The sequence below is a fragment of the Cinclus cinclus genome, chromosome 11 (genome assembly GCF_963662255.1).
Source record: "Cinclus cinclus chromosome 11, bCinCin1.1, whole genome shotgun sequence".
In the NCBI taxonomy this organism is placed as follows: Eukaryota; Metazoa; Chordata; class Aves; order Passeriformes; family Cinclidae; genus Cinclus; species Cinclus cinclus.
In genome coordinates this window covers 12,890,414-12,915,796 of record NC_085056.1, presented here as the reverse complement: position 1 = coordinate 12,915,796, position 25,383 = coordinate 12,890,414, and the positions used below count along the sequence as shown (strand labels likewise).

Sequence of the window (25,383 nt, the reverse complement as noted above, 5' to 3'; positions counted from 1 at the left end):
CTTCCAATGATCCAGTGCCAAATACATTTTACTTGACAATTTTATTTGCCCTAAGATGCTGATCAGTCAGCAGGCAAAACAGACCAGCAGTATTACCCCTGGTGTGCTGTGGGAGTACAGGCATAAGTAATGTTATAGAAGCCTGTGCAGATGTGGCAGTGGTGGTTCAGCCCAAATACTTGCATCTGTTCTCTCTGCAGAAGAAATTTCTGATAAAACAGCAAAATGTATAGACATAAAAATTATCTTGAACTTGTTTTGGATTAAATCATTGAGACCTTGGGCTGGGGTCCCAGCAGTCTGCACACCAGCCCTGTGAGCTGGGGGGGCTCTGTAAGAAGCAGGTTGTTCCCTGTTCTCCTTCCAGGCCATTAGCTATTCCTTTGATTAGTTTGCCTTCATCCCTTGGGGCCCTTCCCTGCACATAATGTGCCATACACTGTATTACTCTTAGCTCAGTTTTCAGAGCACTGTAGAACACATTTTTCACTCTGGGCTGGTCCAATATGAACTCATTACTTCAGATCTCTTTTTCTTCCCCTGATTATTGAAAATGAAATATCACAAGTAACCTAATATGTTTCGGCTTCATCCAAATCTTCAAAAGCTGTGGAAAATCCTAGTATCATGGAGATGGGTGGGAATTACATCCCAAGAACCCACAGAAATCAAACGTATGATTACACCCTTTGCAGTTCTGGGCTCCAAATTAGTCTGTCAGGTTTGCATGTAGTGCTTCTGCTGACTTCTGTGGGAATTGCACATATGAAACTAACAGAATAATCAGGCCCTGAAAATTTGAGCTTGTGTCCCCAAGCATAGCTGCTACATTTTTAACTGATTCAGTGTGAGCTGCATCTGTGACCCCACAGCAACAGCAACAGCTGGGAGTATGTGCTGGCACCCAGAAAGCAAGTGCTGCCTTTCCACATGGGATATACTGCACTCTCCAACCTGCCCTGCTTGTATTTAAAGCACAAACTTAGCTATAATATAAGAGAAATCTTTCTGTTACCATGACATTGAGCAAGAAAATAAACATTATGCTCCCTAGAAAATGAAAAAGAAGGTATCAGAGCACTTTAGCAAGTCTAATGGCAGAAGGCAGGGCTACCACAGCACAGTCTGAAAATATTGATTTTGATAGTTTGAAATAAGAAAGGAAAATAATTAAATAATCTGCATACAGAAAATTACACACTTCAGATACCCTTTGTTTCAACCAAATGCTAGAAAAGCATTATTTTTATTGGCATTTTAATCCTAAGGTTTTTGAAAAACTGCTTCTTTTTTTTGCCTGAATTCCTCAACTAAAGGATAGGACTAGATGTAAAACTCACCATGTACTTCCTAGAAGATTAAAAAATTAGATTATTTAAATAAAACAAAAACAACCCAAAACAAAAACAGAAACAACTGTAAAACACCAGAAGTTTTCTATATTATCTTTAACATACTGCATTATTCCTGAAATAAATATGTAATTAACTATTTTATACTTGGTACTGTTGGTTCAGCTTGCCAATTCTTCAAATTCAGGCTGACTAGCCACTTAGGAAAGCAAAAGGTTATGTAGATTACCACAAATGAAAATGAAAGGTACATAAGCAGTTAGCATTGCACAAGCACGCAGAATCTGGCAAGAAGGAAATACAACAGATTCTCAAAAGAAAAAACAAAATAATTACAACATTTAAGATATACACTTTAAATCAGGTTTCCAGGATACATATAGCTTTTTTTGTTCAAGTAGAAAAAGTTATTGATTTAATATTCAAATTCCAGTCTTTATTTTCTGTACTTGAAGTTATCTTTTTAACAGATGATAGAGAACTTCCAATGATAATTCAGTAGAAATAACTGCATTCAACAGATACGGGACTTACAATGACTGCTGGGTTCAGAAATGTTGCACCATTTATGTGCATCTCTCTTTAGGACAGCAGTGAAATCCTAATTCAGTATGTGCACCTTTTAGGAGCTGACCTTGCACTGGGATATTATTCAAATACATCATGCATATAAGTCTCCTCTCATACTGTTTTAATTTTGATTGAAATAAGATCCCTCCTTAAAAAAAAGCAACAAAGGGAAAACATTCCTTCTTTTCAGTATGGAGTACATCTGTAGCATGGATGTGTTGGCCTGTTTGTTATGTTACACTTGGCACAGACAAGGGGGCTTCTTTGCCCTCATTTCTCAAATGAACAAACACCCCCTGCTACAGACAGGAGCCAGGCATGGTATTTTCAGCAAGTGCACTACCCACTTGCTCTGCCCAATTCAACGAAGTAAAATCAGGACCACCCAACTTAATGTTAATAATTTATTTCATGAAGTTGTCCATTTCAGAGCTGAATTAGTGAAATGCAAGTGAACTGAGCCAAAGGCTCGGACTGGGCTGCCATTTTGACATTCTCATCAGGGAAATGATGCTGTAAACACCCATACTTGATTCACATGCATGGTCTCTTGGTCGCCTACAGTAATGCCCATCTGTTCAGATGGCATCATGCCCACTCAAGTTGCTCAAGGGAATACATGCTGGGCAGTGATTGGCTTAGGTAAGTATTTTTCAAACTGGGTCGGTGTCGACCTCCTTTTGGGAAGGCCCAAGAGGAAAAGGAAACAAAAAGAATTTTCATTTTTTATTTTAATGGATTGTTTTCATTTAACATTCAGCAAAAATGCTGTCACCTATAAAACATTCAATAGATGGTTTTGCTAATTCCTTGGTACCTGTGACCCCAGCGAGGAAACATAAATTCAATTGTATTCTCATTTTTTAAATAAATTAATTTAACCTGTTATAAAGCCATAGTCCATGTAGCATTAAGACCATCTCATCTGCAGAAAAGAAACCTGTCTCAGCAGGCATTTTCACATTCTGACAATTGAACTAATTTCTTCTCTTGAACATTGGTCAACACTCAAAACTGAATTCACAGGTATTATAGCTTGAATTTTGTGGGGAGGGTGGTGAGCAATGCTCTGTCCAAAATTATAAGGCAGATCAAATCTATGTTATTGTACAAATATGCAATTCCAAAATATACCACAAACACAAAAATGCAAAGAGATACAGATAAATGATGTGCAGTATTCTGAAAGTATTAAGCTCTATTGGTTCCCAAACTGGAATAATTTTCAAATATGGCCTTTTATTTCTCCAAAGCTGAAGAGGTAAAGTGAAGCTTTAGTGAAGTGCATTGTACAGTGAAGGCATTGTCTGTCACTTTGCATTATCAAACAAAAAGGTGGGGGGGAACATGTCATGCTGTCTTCCTGCAAATAAACTGTGGGGATTTTTATTTAAGAGAAAGCTACCATTAATAGGAAGAAAAAAAAAGAGAAAAGAAAAGGAAAAAAGATTAAAATAATCCAGCTCCTTTTCATTTGGAAGACAAAAGCCTTTCAGTGCTGCGTCCATGCGCTCTTGACTACTGTTTTGACACTGTGTCAAGATGCTCCCGCTCTGCTCCAGGTCTCAGATCACAGTTGGAGTGTCTTGATACAGTGTTGAATCAGTAGTGTCAGCAAGTCTCAGAGCAGAGTCAAAGAGCCTCAATGTAGCCTCTGAGCAGGTAGAGTCAGAGAGACCTTTCCCCTAAGCTGAAGTAGGCAGAGGATGCTTAATTCTTTTTTTAATTGTTTGTTTTAACACATTTCGACCCAGCTCATACTTCTAATTAGTAGTCTGTCTTGTAGTAAGGGATCAGAACTAACTCTCTCTACCCTGTAGAGATGTTAAAAAGCAGCATGGAATAATGTTAATATTTCCTTGAAAGATCAAGTCTAGGTGCAGGAACTGAGGCTCTGGGCTTCCTGGGAGCAGCTGGCACCATGGAGGAAGTTTGCTGAGAGGCCCAGAGCCTGCTCTGGCAGCATCCTGCTCTGCTGTGGGATAGCCCTGCTGTGCTCCTGATCCAACATCCTCTGCTTCTGGAGACTCAGATGGAAACATCATGGCCTCTGCCTCTACCTGCAGGTAGCTTCTCCAGCATCCATGGCAGCCTTCTCAGGACCATCAACAGAGGCACAATTTTTCCCAACTGTTTTGTAAAAAGACAATTATTAAAATAAAAACGTTTTGAAGATTGAACGTGCAAAGGACTTCTGTGATTCCTCCTAGGAAAGGGAGCAAAAGTGCACAGAGCCCATGACTGCAAACACTGCTGCCTGAATTACCCTACCTGGGAAGACCAAACCCCAGCTAAGACAACAGTGTCTAAAGCACTGACTGCCAAGCACTTTACCAGGCTTGGGCTGAGTGAATGCCAATCCCTAAGAAGGTATAGGAGAAGGAATGAAAAAAGACCAGGGCTTAAAAAGAAAATGGCTAGACTTGAGAGGCTGGATTAGAAAACATAAATGGGTCAAAGGCACTTTCCTGTAGTTTTACATCTGAATGTGTAATCCAGTCAATTTGGTATGCTAACACCAGGGGGGCACACAGATCAATGTATATAATTTAGGTCAAATGACCACTGCAGAGTGAGATGCATGCATTCTTCTCACAATTGAGCCAAATTTATCCCTGATATAAATGCAGTGGTTTCACTGAACTTTTAGCAGGGATATAGTTGCTCATTTATACCGCAAGTAACTTCTCAGTCACTTGTTGCTTATGTGTACCATTTCCACATGCAAAGATGTCTCAAATTTCTCATTAGTTTCTTCTCCCTTGTGATTATTGCACTGTTCTTTGCATAAAGTGTTATTAAAATAGAGGTAAAAATATTTATACAACAAAGCAATAATTGCTCAAAGCTAATAGACATAGCTAATAAAATATTTCAAAGTTATGAGTTTCAAATTCCAGTTTTGAAAATTGTGTAACAAAATGGCAGTAGAGTCTTCAAGTCAGTAGAAAATACAGCAAAAGAAGAGGTGGGAACAGGGTCTTACCTCCCCAGAGGAAGACGAAGCTCAGCCAGTGTTTGCTATGTGCCTTGAGATCCTTGGAGGAAGGTATTATTTAAGGTGCAAAGCATTTTTATGGGAAACAAACAAAGCTCACTGACTGCTGTGGTGGCTTTTTTGCAGGCACTTTCACAGTAAGTGGCAGCTGGGGGTTCCTTCTCCTGTGCCCAGGCTGGCCCTGCAGGGCTGTCACCCCCTCCCAGCTGCAGAGGAGCTTCTGACCCATCCTGACCATTTGCTCTCATCCACCACAATGGGTATGGCTGCCCCAGCGCCCTCCCAGCTGTCTCTGGAAGTAAAAGAGAAATTAAAGATTGTATCATCCAGGCACAAATTAAAATCTTTACTGGGAGAAACCTGGTAGAAAGTCTCAGAAGAGAATGAATTATGTATTTGAACACTTAAGATTTCCTTGCCTTTATTACAGCATGGGGTCTGAACTCTGCTTTCTTCCCTGCACTTTATTACATGGTTAGAAGTCCCACAGTAGGAAACTTGCAGTTTGAATTTTGAAGCACCTATAGTGTCATACTTTTTATTTTAATATTTGTCACCAACAGTGCCGACAGATAAAAAGTACTGGCTCCCCACAGCATGATATGTGGGATTTTCAATAGAGCTACACAATTGCTTTTGCTAAGTGCTTGCGGGGCTTGCAGTGCCAAATCCCCCAAATTGCTGCATTCAGGCCACTTTGCAGCACTGTGCTAAGGCAAGTGATATTAAAAGTTAGTTGGGACATATGCGCAAATGGCTGATTTCTTTTTAAAACCCTAACCAATTGTCTGAAGATGTTTCTGCAACACAATTCAATAATTGTAGCCCTTTTGAGATGGTCAAAAATTTTGTATTACTTTCAATTTATTCTGTGCTTTGCATACAGTTTTATCCATTTTCCAGTCCTAAAATTTGCTGGCCAAGGGAGTCCCATCCCATAAGCAATGTCACCAAGCATGGTAACATTCTATTTATGTATTACTACTCCCTCTTTTCCCTTATTGCCTTTAATTTGTTTTTACACTTAACTTATGAGTACATTGTTGTTCATATCCCAGCCCCAGGTCAGTATTACAGTGTAAATTATTTCATGTGCACAGCAATGTTAAATGTATAACAGTTACACCTGAGGTATCAGGGGAGAATTTTGTATCTCTTGTCTTATTCACAGGTCAATTAAAAAGCTGATTAAACCCAAAAAGTCTATGATGATAATTGTTGGAAATACACTGGGATGATAATTGGTTTAATGACTGCTAAAGGAGTCATTGGGATGTGTGTCTCTCAAGGAGCCTGAATGGCACTTTAAGAGCTAGATTCATCCTGGGTGTTGGTTGTTGACTTTAATGGTATTACTCAAAAATCTGATTTGGATCAACTTACAAAATATTGCAGACAAGACAAATAATTTTAAAGGATGTCTCTGCTGAGCTTTGGTGTCTCCCTTGAACTATCCTACTCAATGTCAACTCCTCCAGTACAAATTCTGCCTGTACAGCTTGAAATAGCTCTATAAGGTGGAAATTCACTGAAGGTTTTATGTTTTTATACATTTTTTTCCTAGCTTAGCAGGAAACAAATTCTATATAATAACTAGAAAATGTAGGCCGAGACCATCCTCTGCACAGGAAATTTCACTCAGAGGGTTGGACACCCAGTGAGGTCCTATTCACAGACATCTCTTTGTATTTTTCTGCCTGGAACCAAAGAAGGGGATTCATGCCAAAACCCTGCAGGATATGGAAATCTATCGGCTGCTCTGTGCTTCTGCATGCCTTTCAAAGTGGCTTCTGATTTGGGGAGCCCTAAATTAAGATCCATGGGCTTGGGGGAAGGGGGTTGGGTTTTTTTAATAAGGACTCTAAACCTTCAATTCAAATAGCAGTCAGAAACACTCATACCTTTGAAAACCCCCTGTCATTTCATTCCTCATACTTAGGACCCAGAACAGCAAAAATTTAGACCAAAATTATTTTTCTGATTTAGTCAGTATTAGAGAATAGTGCAGAAGTCAGAAACCCCTTGCTGCTGGTTCTCAGTCTACTTGCCCTGCCTAGGCTTAAAAAGGTTATAAGGTTATAAATCTTTCAGTGAAAACAATTCCTGCTTCATGCCATCAACATTTCCTAAAGACATCTGTATAGGGCATCTCTAGAGGAGGCTCCCATTACTAGACCTATGCAGAAGAATAATGAGGAACTTACACCCGGTTTGAAAGACATTAATGAGTCTCTCTTGGATACAAAATATTTGTTCAACACCCTTATGGGCAGAATAGCACAGAGCTGAGCTGGGGAGCTCTGCCTGAACAGCATGAACTGATAGGTCTCAGAAAAGGAACCACACACAGCTCTGCAGTGAAAGTTGGTTTGTCGGGTCCAATTTACAGCTCTGGTGCTTACGTGTGTCTGCAAAGATTGAAGGTATGTATTTCCAGCATCTACTTCTTTGTCTGTTCCAGTTGGTTTTCACATGCTGTGGGGATATTCTGGATTCCTCAGTGGTTCTCTAATTTTTTGTTTCTATTCTCAGTAATATTTGGACAAAAAACAGGCAAACAAACCAAAACAAACCACAAAGACCTAAAGATGCATTGACTCTTTTTCCCTCCCTCCTCCCTCCAAACTTCTCTCTGACACACAAAAATATTTCAGGGTTTGGGGGTCATCCTGTTTGTGGTTTTTTTGCTCTCCCACAGCTTGGTGCATCATTGAGCTAATGATGCACAGCTAAGTTATCCAGTATTACCTAAGTTATCCAGATTACTGAGGGCTCTGATCCTAGTGTGCCTGACATGCAAACATTGAACTCCTTGAAGTCAAGGGAAATGGTTGTGCACATATTTGCAATGCAGCACAAAAAAAAAAAAAAAAATACATGTTTCTGGTGGTTTCCAGAAAGGAAATGAGATTGGTGTACGATCTGGTGTAATGAAACAAGAACTGGAATTATTCTGTGAAATAAGAAATAGAGGGCAGGGATGACTCTGGACTTAATTGGTATTTTATGCTCTATTACAGGGCTAAACCCCTCAGTAAGAGAAGGGGCATTGGCATTCTTGTTTCCTAGGACAAATACCTCTTACCTGCCAGCAAAGGTCACGTCCCTTCCCAAGTGGGATGCCAGGTATAGCAGCTTTGTCTTTTCTTTGGCCTTCACAAGTGCAGGACTTCACATTCCCTATGTGCCTCCGCCAACTTTGCCAGACACTCCTTCTCGAGCCTCACCGAACACAGCAGATTCTCTCATGTCAGACTTACTCCTGCCACAGAGCTGCTGTGTGAGCACTGGGAAACTGACCACCTGCTGGGCATTGCAGGTGCCACTGCTGAGGGAGGGGAATGTAGAAAAAGCAAAAAGAGATCTAGAATTTGAAAAAAATAACCCAGCTAGAGAGGGATCAGATGAGGCATATACACAACAGAGGGTCATCACCAAAACTGTGTTTATCTAGCAACAGAACAGGTGGTACAAACCTACAGCAACCAGGAAATCATGGACATGGCTCCAACTCAGCAGAGAGCTTTCCTGGCCCTCTCCTTGCACTCACACACCCTCTCAGCTTCAGCACTCAAACCAAAGAGAAAGGTGGGGTTTTATTTAAAGGCTATTGTTCTTGGAATCAGGCCAGTTAGGAAGAGAGAGGCAAAACTATTTAAGCTTATGGACTGCATCTGCTGTCTCTGACACAGTCAGGTGTTGCCTGCCTTCTCCTTTTAGACCATCCACTTTTCTTTCCACTGTCTGTATATGAGACCTTATTCTGACTTCAGTCAAGGTTTCATCTTCCAGGTTTCAATGTGTAAGCATTTGAGGATATACACTGTAATATAACATATAATGACATTGCTTATCTATTGGGAATTATGTTACAGCTGATCAACTCTTAAACCACAAGACCCTCATGAAGACAAATGTTTCTGGGTCCTACTTTGGGTGAAACTCTGTCTTTCTAATTAGCTACCCAAATTGTTCTCCTACCTAGGCTAATGGAAGCTCCTGACCATTTAGCACCATTACAAAAGCATTAGCTGAGCTCATTTGCACACTTCCTTAACCTTCTTTTCATCACAGGCTTACACTGACATACCTTGCGAATAAACCAGAAAATGTACAGAAGAAACAGTATCTTTTTGCAAATGGCATATGAATTTATAGCTTTCATGCATAGAAGCCAATTTCTTGAGGAACAGTGCCTATAAATTGCAACTGGAAGAAGATACACTTATTTATTGTATTGTTTTTAACCAGGAAAAAAAATGTTTTTTTCTCTCTCCCTTTCCTTTAAATTAAAGGCTGGGTGAGGAAGAGCCCAGCACCTCAGGGACACAGCTTCTGCACACGCAGCTTGGAGGGCTTGTTTTGCTCGCTCATTTATTGCCAGGAAAGGATCACACGAGGGGACTGGAAGGTATCTCTTCCAGTCATGTATAACTGAAGACACAGATTTTTTATTTTTTTTTAAGTTCAAAGTAAGATTTTAGTTGATACAAAAAGACTTTGGGGCTAAAGGCTTTTTTTCAAGAGGTGATGCCTCAGCTAGCAGGATTTCTCATACAGAGTCCAGCCATGTACTCTCTAGTCTCTTCTTTTTGAGGATACCATCAGTGCTGTATAGGGCTTTAAACGCCAACATATTTGGGACCATCAGGAGAAGCAAAATCCAGAAAAGCCGGTCTGTACATTCTCCCACGATTCAGTAACACCCAGCACTGCCTCTCCAGCCTGCCACAGCAGGTTGACTACACTTCGCTATAAAGACAGAGCGGTAAAGAGCCAAGTGTGGGTAAAACGGTGAAAACGCTGTCACATCACCTTACCCGGGGGCACTGATGTCCCTAAGGCACTCAGAAGCAGGATTGAAGCGTGATGTTTCTCACAGGGCAGCTGCGATACCCACGGATGTCACAGGGTGGCAAAAGCCCCAGCCCGAGCCCGAGCCCGAGCCCCAGCCCGAGCCCGAGCCCGTCTGCTTCTGCCCCCGGCAGCTCCGTCCAGCACGGAGCTCACCCGCTCCAGCAAACAGAACCGAAGTTTGGATTAACAAAATCCAAGGAGCCGCCCCGAAGCTCCCGGGCGGCGCAACAGCGTCCCCGCCTTGAGGGGAGGCCGAGGAGAGGGGACACAGACGGCCGAGGATGGCAGAAGGACACAGAAGGGCAGGACAGGACAGGACAGGGCAGGACAGGGCAGGACAGGACAGGGCAGGACAGGGCAGGGCAGGACAGGGCAGGACAGGACAGGGCAGGGCAGCACAGGACAGGACAGGACAGGGCAGGACAGGGCAGGACAGGACAGGGCAGGACAGGGCAGGGCAGGACAGGGCAGGACAGGACAGGGCAGGGCAGCACAGGACAGGACAGGGCAGGACAGGACAGGGCAGGACAGGGCAGGACAGGACAGGACAGGGCAGGACAGGACAGGGCAGGACAGGGCAGGGCAGGACAGGGCAGGGCAGCACAGGACAGGACAGGACAGGGCAGCACAGGGCAGGACAGGGCAGGGCAGGGCCGAGTGGAGCCCGACGAGGGGCAGCGCCGCCCCGGCCCCTTCCTCCTGGTCCCGCCAGGGAAAGCTTCGCCTCTTTCCGCAGAAAAGGGCAATCTGTGCTGCTTAAACTGAGCTGGGTCTCAGGGCAGCGCACACCGCGCTTGGAGCAGCCTGCGCTGCTGAGGTGATCACTCAATGTCTTGTGTCTCTCTCGGGTGCTCGGTGTTTCTCATCTGGACACTTCCTGTCTCCCTCTGTCACCTAATCTGCCAAGATGCTCCTTGGTATTCCTTTTTGTCAGGAAAGCAACAATAATTCACAAATACACAGATCAAAAGACGCATCCTTCCATTTGCAGGAGAGGGATCTTACAATTGTTAGGACAACAGCAATTTAACAAAACCAGACAAAACTAAGAGCAAAGAAAAAATACGAGAAGAAAAGAAAAAAGACAAAGCAATGAAGAGCACACCATGCTCCCATCAGCTCCAAAGCCCCGTGGCTGTGGCACCATCTGGGTTTCTGTGGCCAGACGCGTGTTGTGTCACAGGCTCTCAGCCAGCACAGCTCTTGCAGGGGCCGTTCTTGCCCTGGCTGATCCCTGACAACATTCCACAGGGACACGGCACCCCTGCCCTCCGCACCTCTGTCAAACCTAGATGATGCTTCTGGAGGACAGGGGATTGTGAAAACCTCCCTGCTTTAGGGTGTGGGCCAAAACACAGAGACCACTTACGGAGACCAGGGGAAAAGTCTCCACTGTTCATACCAGAGAGTGATTTACACATTAAAAGCCAGATAAACACACCACATCCCAGTCTACTCAGACACTGGTAGGAAAAAGTAACTTGTACACTTTGGACACGCAATGTGCAGACTTACAGGGTGGAATTTCCCTCTGGGAGGGCAGTAAGATTGTGGAGGGACATGCTCTCCCTTACTTTTACCTGCTCAGTAGGGTGATCTTGCCCAATCCACTCAAAGATGTTCCAGCACAGAGTGATCAGTTATTCACTCCCTCAAATGGTCCTCAGACTTCTTTTGTCTGCCTGTCTTATGGGAGGCAATTGGCTAACCACTTGCTTTTTCCAAAATTTTAAGGCAGCTGACCAAAGGTGGTGATTCCTTGCTGAAGGGGATGGATCAGACAAGATCATATGCAAGCAATTAACAGAACACAAATGTGTAAAGCTGCCTACATAGACAATAGGTGCTTGTTGCTACATCTTGACTTAGTATTTCAATGTTTTTTGGATGTGTGGGTGTACAGTGACTATAAATGCAAAGATCATTCAGTGCATTAGGGCTGGTAGACTGCTACAAATAAAAGTCCTTTGTTGATCTATTGTTTATATGAATTTATATTTCAGTATTTCTCTAAACCTGAAGATACCAAACTGTCTGTATGATATTTCATTAGAGATTTAGAATTATTCATGATCTCCAACACTGTACTGGTTCTAATGGCACTTGGATCATAAATTGATATTTTGCCTAAAGCCCATCCTCAGCCAGAATTTCAGCAATTCTAGTCTGCACTTACCTGTGAGTGATCCATGTTGCCCACACCTTGAACAGCCTGTGCCAGCCCCTGTCTGCACCACCACCACACAGGAGCTGCAAGTTACACAAATAGGCAGGGAAACATCACAGGGATTATGGAAAGGCTCTCCAGCCTGTTTTCTATGAGTCATAGCTGTTGAAATACAACTGCCTTTGGAGCCAACATTTCTGACTGTTTCCCAAATGCCTGCAGCAGCACTTCTTGGCCACTAAGAAAAAGGGGGTGAAACCTCAGACATGTACCAGAAGCTGTGATATTACCTTTCCTCCACCTGCAGTTAGGCTCAGTTTTCCCTAGGAGCTTTTAACGGATACAGGAACTATATACTACCCTGGCAAAGCACTCCCTGGTGTGATTGCAGCTATGGCAGCAAAGCTGTTTTGTACCCGTGCAGGGCTGCTCTGCTCCTGATCCCCAGTGGGACCAGTGGCACAGGAAGCACCACACAAAGGCCCCACGTTTTGCTGCAGAGCTCTGCGTCCTGGAGCCCTGCCTGGCACAGCACTGCCTGGGGAGGCTCAGGCCTTGGGAAACGGGGTCAGGCACCAGTCCTGCACCCTGGCATAGGCTAAGGATCACCTCTGTGAGCTGCAGGTGTCCAGTGTGTCACAGATGCAGCTCCATGGCAGGAACAGAAGACTGAGCGGCTCTCCCTCTGTTTCTTTGCAGTAGCTTTCACCCCCACACCCCAAATTTGATTTCTTCAGCCCCTAACACAGCAGTTATCAAGACAGCACCATCCCTTGCCATGTAATGATGACTGTTCATATGGGCCTGGTAATCTCAAAAATACCACAAAATAACCTAGTAGATTCATGGCAAGCGTTCTGCACATCTGCACATATTGTTTTAGGAAATAAATACTTTTAAGACGTGCCATTGGTCCATTGGTGTTCAAATACTACCCAAATACTGTAAGAGCAGAAGAGGATCAGAGCTCATTTTTCCCAGCCCTAGGGGCACAGTCCAGCCCCTCTCTCTGACCTGAATTGGGCTGCTCATGTGTGAGGGTCATATGCCAAAAGGGATGAAGAAGATGGAACAGGACCACAGGCCTCACTTATGCTTTGGAGCCTCTTCAAAGGCTGGGTGAAAAACCAAACTATTCCTTTCCTATCCCCGTGCCCATGGCATGTCAGGGTTCAGGGCAGATGAAACATGATCTTAAGCACTGCTTGGCACTGCTGGGCTGAGCAGGTCCCCAGCACCCTGACCCACACCCACATTTCCAGTAACATGGGGAATATATGCAGCTCCAAACAGGATCCCCACGTGGGGAGTTCCCCATCTCAGCACAGTGACTGTGCACCTACTTTTAACTAGTCAGCAGGGAGATGCTCAGACAAAGGTATGTGCTTCAGTACAGCACTACTCAGGCAGCTCTCCAAGTTGCATGGAAACATCAGTTCAACTCTTGGGATTCACAATTCAGAACCTTTTCCTGGAGACAGAAATCTACATCTTTTTCATTTCTGAGGGCTTGCCCAGAAGTGATCCAGCATCATCTCAAACCAGAGTCAGGCAAAGAGCCTCCTTTTTCAATATCTCCATTGTAAGATCCTGCTACCTTTCTTTTAGCATGGAGAAGATGGCACATGAGCTCTTTTCACAGCAGCTGCTGTACATTCCCAGCTTTTCTTGCAAGGGCATATCTATGAGCCTGTACTGCAAGACACTTTTCCATTTCCCATCTTAAAGTAGTAAAATTGAGTTAGGAACATGCTTATACTATAAACAGGAATAATGAATTGGTGATTTAATTTACTAATCTTTCAGCCTGTAAACATCTGTTCTGTGGTTTAGAGAGAAATAATCAAGTTGAAAGTTAACACTCTTCTAGAAATTGATCATTTTAGTGAGATTTTGATGTAGAAACAGTGAGCTCAGAATAATCTAGATGCAAACAGAACTGTCCTATTTGGACTTAAGAATTCATTCCTAGTTTTGTTGTATTAGGGTTTTCAAATTTATCACAAGCCACATTTTGAACCTAAACTCTGACTGCCCATGTAATACTATTTCAGCAGAATACAAACCATCTGTCATTTGTCTCAAACAGGCCTTTTTTTTTTTTTAGGAAGTTGTAACTTTTCTTAAGTTAGGACTGCTCTGATACTTCCTGCTGTAAAGATGACCCTACTTCAGTTGTGCTCAAAGCTGTGCTTTAACTGTAGCCTTCCTTTACTGTTCTGAAGGAACTGTGTGTGCACAACAGGACTATCAACATCAGCAGGGATCTAAATTGTTGAAAACATGGGCTGCAGCATCAACAAGCTGTGCCACCCTGCACTTGTAAAAAAAGCTCACTATATAAACTAATTTAGGCATTGACTATATGTCAGTGAATACGTTGCCTAAAAAATATCACTTACATGCTCCAAGCCCAGACATGGCCCAATGACCACCAGTTGTGCTCTAGTTCAGTACAGAGATTTTGAAAGGCTCTGACTGTGTGTGTTCCCATGCCACAGTCTTGCAAAACTTTGTACTTTGTGGGAAATGGTAACCATATCTTTTCAGCTGCCACAACTGCTGAATATCTTTCATGATGATTATGATTTATTCAAGCAGGAGACACCAGAAAAACTACATCTTTCTAACTTTCCAGAGGTGTCCATGGTCGTTAAAATGACTGTTTCTCTGACTGGAGATATAACTTACCTCATTACCATAAGATAAGTTTAAAAAGAGTAAAAGAAAGCCTGGTAATTGGCTCTGTTAGGCTGCCTGATGGCAGTTTCCAGTGTCAAATGTATGGCATTTACACAGAGCTACAATACCTGGGGGTCTGGAGGTCCAGAGGTGGTTAAAATATGCAGCCTCCTACCATGGTCTGCAAGGCCTGATATAATATCTGTGCATTTGTATACAATACAGAAACATTTTTTTTTATTATTGAAACAAAGAAGCAGAGAGATACGGTCAATGCAGCTATAGGTCTGGTCCCTCCATTCTTGCTGAAGAAATTAAAATATTAACAAACATTATAAGCTAGCAATACCTTTTCACAGTACATATTCTTACCTCACCTCAACCCACTGTGGAGCCAGGGAGGTACATCCAGAAACACAATGCCAGACACAGAACCATGGCTTTTGCTTTCCCTCCTCCTGGGCTGCAGAGTGCTCTGTGCCCTCAGGTGAGCGATCACTGAGATTCAGCCACCCCAGCAGCAGCAGCAATGCAGGGGGCACTGACAGACAGACAAGCTCTGACGCTAAGCTCGTGTATTCCCTTTATTGAACTGTACTAGTTATTGCAATCAGATTAAGTCACATTTATAAAGCAGACCATCCAGTTGCACTGAAACCGATTATATTCATTACATGGTTTTAATCACTGTCCGGTGAACTGGCAAATCCAATCAAAGCATTAGTCTTTAATTAAAAAATTAAAAAGAAATATTCAGACAATAGCCAAGCAATCACATCACAATGCACAGTTACCTAAAATTGCAATTAAAAAGCAGTTAACAAAAAAGAAAAAAATCACACCTAATCTTTAACTATCAATATAATACAAGAAGCAACAAAGGGCAACAGCATCAAAGCAGATTTATCTAACACTATAAATTCAGTCAGAAGCAGAAGCTCTAAAGTACACTAGCTGAAGCAGGACAATAAAAAATACTGAGCATGGAATACTTTTAATCTCTTCCATTAATATTCATTTCCAGCTGCTTATAATAGCAGCGCCTCATGGCCAAATCATTAGAGTTTTACATCTGGGTTGCAAATGACACTTTGATTGGATGTAATGTTCAAATGGTCCTCCCCACTGTGCCACCGTCAAGTCTTCTGCAGAGAGGTGTCCTGTAGTGCCAGTGGCTCACTGTGCGTGCTGGCTCAATGTGTGGTTCTGGAAAGACGAAAAAAGGAGACATGCATGAGGGGCAGAATAATAGAAAGCATGCCCATACCCTCCCACTCAGTACCATTTATGCAGAGCTCAACATAAAAGCTTCTCAATTATTACAAAACAAAATGCAATAAAGAAAAAGTACTCATAAGTAACAGCTGCCAATATGACATATTTGCTTTGTTCTGACAGATCTGTTAATGCTGGCATGAACTTAGAAAAAAAAAATGCTACAAGCCAAGTATAGTCATGAAGGTTTCCTTTTTTTTTGTTTTTTTCTCCTTTTAATACATATAAAGAAAATGGTAACTTCATGGGCAAAAAAACCTGCCTTTAGGGATTCCCTTCACTGTAACAATTAAAAAAAAATAAATAAAAAATCTGAATCATGAGGGAACCCTTGCCATATTTTACTCTTTTATTCTCACTCGTTCCGGGTGCAAGTACTGGCAGCAAGAGACACCAGATTGTGACACACACTTCTCAGTCCAAGAAATACTTCGGCAATAACAGCTGAACCACCAACTCAGGCACCAGGGTAATATTCCCAGCAGAAAAAAAGGCTGGACATGTAACCCAGAAGTTAAATCTTTTTAAAGAATATACTTTTCTCTATACATTTCTTTCAGCAGTTTAGAGTCTCTTTTGTTCCCTTTTTTCCTTTCGGTAGATTTTTAATAGCCTCAATGTCATCACAGTATCTCACATCAGAGGATACTGACCTGTCCTGCCATTTTGTGTAGGAGCCAATAAATCGTGGAGCCAACCTCAGAATTGTATTTTTAGAGCAGTACCAATTCACCCACATTTTGTGTTCTGACTGAAACCCCAGTCCTACACATAAGCTTAGCTTTATTTGTATGATTATCCAATTATTTGAGCAACAAGAGAAGTGCTTCATGGTGAGGTTTTCTTGATCTGAGTCCCCAGCATCCCCAAATATAAAAATTCATTTGTGCTATTTCAAGTCTAGGCGATTTCCCTAGTCTCCATCTGCCTAATAACAGAGCCGGGCAAGTCCGCCAGCTTGAAGAATAAGTTTTTAAACACAAAATGAATTTTGAATCTAATTATTTATTTACAGCGATGAAGCTTTAAAATAAAGTAAGATATTTTAACTTTTCATAAATCATCTGGTCCTTCCATCTCTATCCACGGCTACATCGCGATCAGGATAAAAGGGCAATCCCCCGCTGTATCCAGAGATGACATCTCCCCGACGGCAGCGCCCGTGGAAAGAGCTGAAGGGCGGCGGGGCGCGGCGCGGTGACCCCGTTTGCGGCAGGAGCAGGCGCCTGCTGCCCGTGCAGTGCCGAGCCGCCACCGGCAGGTGTCAGAAGCGGGGCTCAGTTCCCGAACCGCGGCCCGAACCCGGCCGGGCGCTGGGCTGCGCGGGGAGCCGGGAGCGGCCCCGGGGCAGCGCCGCGGATGGAGCCCCCGTGAGCGGAATACCAGCTGGGAGAATCAGAAAGTCACTGCTTCGGCATAGCACCGGCCCTCTCAGCACGGCCCTGCCCGTGACACTGAATATGCACGACCGCAAATCAGAAATTCGTGAATTGACAGCTGGAACTGCTTCGCTTTCAGACAATTTAACATCGCCAAACACAAAATTCAATGGCTTTTCCCTTTGATATACGTGGAAATTTTCCTGGCCTTAAGAAGGAATGACCTTTGCGGTGCTGCATGTTATTCTCAAGTCTAACAATGACTTTATGGAGGAGGATGGATGGAGCCCTGCACGCACAATAGCAGCACTGACAAGAAGCTTGTCCACTAAACCTAGCTGGGGAAGCATGAAAATGTGAAAGAATACACAGGCTCCTCTGTGCTCACACACTCCTCAGCATCTTAACAATGGCCAATCCTTGTGCACTTCATTACAGTTCTATTTTTAGGTCATCCTGAATATCAATAAAAAACCCGAAAGGTTTACCATCTTCAAATTGAAAGAAGGGCTATTCGTGGTAGACAAATCCATACTTAGTTAGGCAGTGTCATTTAAAAGATAATGCACAATCAGCACTGGGTGCATGACGCACAGCCTACAGTCAGGGAACATGATTTCAAACTTGTGTGGCTGCAGCATTGATTACACCAGGCAGGTCAATAAAGGAATAGTATATGGCTCTAAATCTGATAATGAAGCTTTTATTGTGAGCCCTCCCTCCTCCAACATCAGCTAATAACATGTTCTGAACACTCCCAATACAAGGAATACACTGGATTTGGGATCAGAATTTGTCAAAGGAACAAACAGATTATACTCAAATACTGCAGCCATTCAGAGTTGGGTCAGGGAGGAGCTAAGAAACCAGCTGTGCCATAGGGCTAAGAGTTAAAAAATAACATTTTTCATATGCAAATCCTCATTTTGTCTTAGTATCTTGGGAATGTACTAACTGCCTGTGCATGCATTACTGACAGTCAATAGCTGGCTAGTGCCCGGACCATGCAGTTAATAGACAGAGCCACGTTTTACACAGGGCCTCACAAGCAGGTCTGTAATGCCTGTGGACATGAGAGTCTGTGTGCTCTGCATCCTTCCCCTGCCTTTCTGAGCAGATCCTGCTCAGGCCATGGGCACAAATGCCAAGTCCTGCACACCTGGGTGAAGGACACTTCACACCAGGTGAAGGCTGCATAACCACCACTGTGTGTGTTTGAAAGTCCCATGAAAACCTCTCTACATCCTCTGCCACCTATATAGATTTCTCACTTACTAAAAGGTATTTTAAAACATGCCTTCCAAAGAATAGTCTGGCAACTTGTGTCCTATTACTGGCAATTATCATTTCTTATCTTCTTGCTTCTACTCCCTGTGCCCCTTGCATCTGCAGCTCCCTGGGATTGTGCTCTGCAGATGTCAGAAAGCATCTGAGCCATTCAGGGCTTATGTCTTTTCCCTCACACATGTGTTTTCTGGATTTGACCCATGGGTTTTCAAATACCTTTATTAGGCAATTTTTTGTGTGCCCAGACACAAAAAATTCCCCTGGCTGACCAGACTTTTGGAGCAATTGAAAATCAAGTATTAAAGATGCCCTGCACCTTAAAATAGGGACAATTTTGACCCCAGTGGAGCCACTGGGCTGCTCCAGACAGCAGAAGGAAATCATAAGCACTGAAAGGAAGCAAGTGTTTTGAAACATGTGATACTACAGGAGTGCTGCTACCTAAGCAGCCTAAGGAAACTTCACCTACCTTTCCAGCAGGAGGGTGGGCTGGCTGAAAACAGCTCGAGTGTGATTTTTCAACTCCAGAAATTATAGTTTAAAAAAATGCAATAAAAAAATATAAAAGAAGACTCAATGGTAGTTTCCAGAGGAGAATAGAGCAGCTACAAAAATGCAGGCCCTCCAGGAACACTCCTGTGTGTGTGCACATGCCTACCAGCTCCAAGGCCATCCATACACGTGCCCGTCTGGGGCCAGCAGGAGACACGACATCATTTGGAAGCTGAACAGGAAAAATGGTTCTTCCCAGCTCCTGTTAGACCCCCTGGTTTACGCACGGCTCACAGCTGATACCCCACTGAATACATCATTCTGAGACATTATTGCAGCTGGAAAACTCTACAGCAGCACTAAGTCACCTGTCAAGATCAAGTAAGTTGCAGCTTATTTATAGAATAAGGTAGGAAAATCTTTTCTTAATAATCATGCAAAATGCATAGCAATTCCATTAGCTGCATCAGTGGGAAAAATGCAACTACCCCAAGTCTTGGGGCTGTTGCAATGTTTAAGGGGAATTTTCTACTCGCTGCACAATCCCCAAATGAACTATTTATGGAAGTGTCTGTGATCAAGGAACTGGGCGATGGGTTTTGCAGGAAAGAAAAAAAAGATTTCAAAGAATGGTTGATTATTGTCCATGTAGACACTGATTGCTCTCCAGATCTTCCCTGGAGACACCCCCTGCCTGCCCTCTGGATGCAGATCAAGCCATTTGTGCAGGACATCCACAATGAATATTTCTGGTTTTTCACATGCATGATTACGAAAACACTGGCATGACAATCTCCATTTTCAGAGCTCTCTGTCAAGAAGGAAAGCATCAGGCTTGAAAGATGATCACTTACAACAGTTCAAAGAACTCTTACAAGCTGCATGAAGATTGAAAGAAATAACACACACACACAAAAAGCAGCACATGATGGAGCGAAGCTCCAAGCCAGGCAGTCAAGCTGGGAGTCTCCCACACTGCAGCGACACTCACTGCCAGCAAGTCACAGGTGTAGTACACAGGAGCAGGTGAAAAAAATAAAATGCAACTGTGAGGGGTGTGATAATGGTTTGGGGCCATAACACATCCAGTCTATAGTGCCATTATGCATCTGTTATGAATTTAGACATTTTCTATCAGCCATTTACAAATACACTGTCTGTGCACATGAGCACATACCCCTAAAATACCATATGTTATACAAAGGTTAAGAAATGGCCTAACAAGGCTGGTGATGCCCATCACCTCAGGTGAAAAGCCTTCTGCAGTGCTACACAGGGACTGAGACTCTCATAAAAGACTCTCCTGTTCCAAATTCCATTGAAATTAACAGAAGCTATTCCTCAAATAATTTCAATAAGAATTATGGAGATAATAGATTCATGTGACAATCAGCCAACATGAAAATTAACTGGCAATTAGCCATTGGGTGACCTATTAATCCCGATATTTTTTCTCAGGGTGTGGGGAGTCATCCAGACCCAGGTAAGAGCCCAGGTAGTTTCTCTCTGCCTCTTCCCACCTCTGTTCAGGTTTCCATCACCCCTTCAGGCGCTGTCTGATTCGAAGCCCAGAGATCGGGGTCATGGCTGGGGACCACTGGGACTGTGTCCCTTCCTCCCCATTCTCTCTCCTTTTCCCTTTGCAGAGCAGGACTGGGAAGCAAGAAAACTGATGCTTCCACTGACTGCCAACATGCACAGCTTGCCAGACAAAAACTAAACCTCAGATTCAGGCATTAACTTGAAGCAAAGGTTTGTCTCACATTTGAACATACATACAAAAAAAGACAAACAAAACCTCCAAATTGCTACAAACAGAAGCTGGAATGTCTAAATATTTACAAAATGCCATCTGCAGCAAACTTTTTTCAATGTTTTGCATCTTTTGAATTCAAACTGGTCCAAAAATAAATCTCTCATCTCAGTTATTGCTCATTACATATCCATAAGCACACACATGTATGTGCACAGGTACTACTTCTCTTTAACAGCAATCTTTAAAGATAAAAATCTTTATGCCTTGACTTTATAAAAGGATTACTTTAGGCAGAGGACACAAGATGACCCTTGCTTTAGCCATTGGAGATTATGCTCTCTACAGAAAGCTGTGAGCCGTAAATTGGTGCTGCTCTAATCCTAAACTGGAGAGGCATTCAAGGGATGCCATGACCCAGAAGAGCAAGAGGAAAAAAAGTAAATTAAAAAAAAAAAAAGCACACTGAAGGAGGAGGGTGGGAAAGAGAAAGTGCAAAAAAAGAGAGCAAGCTTGCTTTATAGGATAAAACTATTTATTTTACAATTTAATTTCTATTTGCTACTTCCCTTTTTCTATCAGACTCTAAAGAAAAATCACCTTTGCACCCCCTTGCAGCTTGTATGTGCTTATTTTTAGAACTGTTTGACAATTATCCAAGGGTCTAAGACTAACAGATGGCCTGTCTTAAAGCCTCATATGTTCACTAGTTTGCACTTCTGACAAACAGTAAATGTACTCAAGAGTGTGCCATAAACAGGGCTGAATGAATACTCAGAACACAATTTAGTTAATACACTTCATTAAAACTGATAGTGGTAACCAATGTTTCCCATAAAACCAGGTGTTAATTACCCTTCCAGTTGTTTCAGGTAACTTACCCAGTGACATTTATGTGTTTAGATCATAGTTTTTCAGGCAGCACAGTATTACTTCTTTCCTTTCCCTTGGTATTTCACCCACTACATAAAATGCTTGTAACAAGTGAACTCCAAGTTATCATGGTATGCAATAAAAAAAAAATTGTCAGGCAAGACAGGTTCACATGTCCCTTCTTTATTTGAAGAGTCCCTTGAAATGGAGGTAGAGGCAAACGAAAGGTGGCACACATCCTTTGTGAAAGGCAGCGGCTGCCTGTGTTACAGCTTCCTTCATCTCTGAGCATCTGATAACTTGCCATACGTCAGTCAGTCCCTGTGTCAGCACACTTTGAGATGGCACTTCAACAAATGCAGGTAGAAAGCTGTCCTTTACAAGTTATTGAACCAGGAAAAAAAAAAAATCATTTTGAGTGTCTAAGAAAATATGCCTGGAGGTTTGGTGTCTGCTGAAAAGCGAAGTTGCCTGTTTCCAATGGAAATAGCTGCTTCTGAGTTACTCTGATGCTTGCACGTGATTACTCCAGGGGTAAATGCACCTTTCACTAGTACTGGGACACAGAAACAGTCATCTGGGCCAGGACTGACTGAAACTGGGGTTTCTGTAGTGGGGAGGATGAGCAGCCTCCCCCAGCCCTGCTCAGCCAGCCTCAGAAACCTGCCCGGCTCCTCTGGAGACCAGGACCTGGCACTTCACCTGGCATCCAAGGGAAGATTCAGAATCAGTAACAGTTACAGGGCGGTGAAAGCCGTTCCGCACTGAGTGCCTAAATGCTGACTGCTTTTTCTCACCAGCTGCCTTTCCGCAGCTGCGGGGGCGCAGAGCCTTTGTCGTGCGCCCAGCGCCGCGCTGCCCCAGCCGCAGCTCCGCCTGACGCCGCTCCTGCCCGCTTGAACCCATCCGTGAATTTGGATAGGCGTTTCTGTGTTAGTCTGGTTTGAAAAATTACCTTTCTATACAAATACCTTTCTTGGAGTTATTCTTCCTAGCACCAGCTTCTTTTCGTACCAGATAAGAATTATTAGATGATTTATGAATTTAATTTCTCTTCTAATTCATGTTGTTTAGTCCTAATCAGACTTTGAAAACTCACCTAATGTGCTTTCCCCTTTCCACTTGAGACTAGTAATTCTGTATCATCAGTCTTCTCGATCTACCATCTCTATTCTTCTCTAAACTCAGAATAAACCGAGTTGAGCCTGTTACAAGTGAACTCCAAGCACAGCCTAAGCCTGTCATAGCCTCTTGTATTCTATTAAATGCCTCACCGAAAAGTCTATACAAAAGTCTTCTTCCAAAAACACTGGGTAAAATGCTGAAGCACAAAAGCAAACTGAAGCCTTTGGGAAAATCTCCTTACCACAGCACTTTGGAAATAAAAAGCACAGAGGAATACAGTATTAAGAGATAACCAGAGACTTCTGTTAGAGAAAATAGCTGCAAACACACCGTGATTCACTAAGGCACCCAATGAAACCAGGGAGCTAATAATACCTGTCCTGAGGGACCGCACGCTCCTGAGAATTTCACTCAGAAATGCAAATTTATCAGCATCCTTCTAACTTGTAGTCTCTAGTATGCCATGCACAAGATCAAAAATAAGCCAAGGGAAGAACCTTACACTTCATAAATATAAAGTGAGAGGGACAAATTTAATTACTGTTGTCAGAAGTGCATGAAACCGTAATATTTTTAGAATACCTTCACTCCTTCCTCAGCCCCACTCTTACTCCCTCACTGGATTCCAGAGCCATTTCTGATCCCAAAAGCAGAAAATGGTTTGCAGGACCACAGCACAGTGCTCTGCCTACAGCGGTGCTGTTTTAACCTGGCTTGGTCAGTCCACGTTTTTTTGGTCCCATGGATACTCGGGGCCAGGGCCGCCCCTGTGCCTCCATGACGTGTCACAAACCTGGCCTGCAGCAGCACAAATGTCCTGTGCCCTGTGCCCAGCTTTGAACTGACCCTCCAAAGCTGTCCTCAAGAATGCAAACAGACTCTGTCTCTTTGCAAACCTAAGCCACAGTAAACAGAGAAAGCATCTCCCCTGCTCACAGGGACACTCCTTCACCTGTGCTACACTAAAAACCCCAAAGCACACCCCAGTCCTGACCCGTTTCCAATTTACTTACAGGTCATACTCAGAGAAGCAATGTTTCAAAATAATTTTCAAGAGGTAAACCATTTTCCAGGAATTTTTCTTAGGTTTTCCTCTCAAAAGCATGAACTGCTGATTTCTTAGAAACCAACCCAAATCTTATCTCATTAATCCCTCCTTGATCTAAGGTAAATCATAGTGCATAAGCCAGTTAATTGATCATTTCTGTGAGGGCTGGAGTCATCACTATGGAACACTTTGTGACTGCTCTAAACACCAAATGATTTCCTGATTTGGTCTTTATTATAGAACCAGGATGGTGTCTTTTCAAAAAATACTTAGAGCAAAAGAGAAACACGTTACATAGCACCTTTAGAAGTTAAAATGCATAGGGCAAAGCTTCACTGAATGACTGTTTCCATGGGAATATAAATCAACAAAAACCAGGAAATTGAGAGTTGAACCTAAAACTTGCTCTGCTGCTCTCTGGTATGGCAAGGATCACTGAACACCATCTGATTACTTTTTGTTGCTTTTTTCCCTGCACCAGCTAGGTATTCCCGGTACTAAGGACAGGTATAAAACAGTTTCTGTCTTAACTGTGAATTTAATTCAGACATTATCAGGGGCAGGTCTCACATTCATAACTCGGGCAACATCCTCCACTGAATGACAGGGGCTGCAGCTGAACCAAGTTCCTTGGAACAAATAAGCAAATGTGGACAGCAAGACTTGACACAAGCAGCACCTGCCTGCAGCAGGACCACAGCCCTTCGACCAGGAGTTCCTAGAAGAAGCAGCAGCTAAAGTGAAATTCTCTCTAATGGAACACTGATCTGACAAATTGTTTTGCCTTTTGTTATGGATATACTTTTCTTAGAGGCAGATAAATATTCCTGTCACGTGGCAGCCACACACTGCTCGGGCTGACAAAACGGCTGGTCAGTGACCTGTTGCCTTGGACATAATGGTTGTTATTGCTGGTTTCTAATTTCAAAAGGGGAATAAAAATCCTCCAGTGCAAGTAGGTCTGCTATAAAATAGCAAGGCCAGAGTTACAGACGTGCTTTACATGCTACCCCATTAGTGTAGATACCACCAGCAGAGCAGAAATCTGCAGATAGGATTGTGCTCAGCCCACTGCCCGCTGCCACAAGGAATTAACCCTGGAGGAGCTAGGAGTGTGAAAGAGCCATGCCAAATTTGTTCTTGGAAGTAAAAGAGGAGCCAAAATATCACCAACATGAGCCGTTTCCTTCAAGACATCATAGGACAAAACAGCAAGGCAACACTGCTGTGGTATGTGTGTGAAACAACTGGGTTAAATGGGATTTTCCAGCCATTGCAACTCCATTACAACAGTGTCACCAGTCTCAGGAAAATCTGCCTTTTAAACAGCAAGATCCCACATCTTAAACAATCCTGATTTCGTGCAAAGACTAAGAGCATGTGCCAGCCCCAAAGGAGGACACATTTTTCAGAAGCAAATATGTACTAAACAACCTCACTGCTCCTTTTGGAGACACAATAATGTAACATACTGATGACAGATATGCCATATACAGCCAAAGCTCAATGCCCATGGCAATTTATT

At 43.0% G+C, this 25,383-nt stretch overlaps 1 protein-coding gene across 2 annotated transcripts in view; it reads right to left on the bottom strand.

The window, feature by feature from the left end:
• Positions 1 to 15,333: 15,333 nt before the first annotated feature.
• The window catches only part of ZNF423 (zinc finger protein 423), a 159,548-nt gene continuing 149,498 nt past the window's right edge, over positions 15,334 to 25,383 (bottom strand). For both annotated transcript variants that reach the window (XM_062500123.1, XM_062500124.1), the window contains one exon: positions 15,334 to 15,832. In XM_062500123.1, coding sequence (XP_062356107.1) covers positions 15,803 to 15,832 — 30 coding nt within the window. In that variant the 3' untranslated portion in view covers positions 15,334 to 15,802. The remainder of the gene's footprint in view (positions 15,833 to 25,383) is intronic.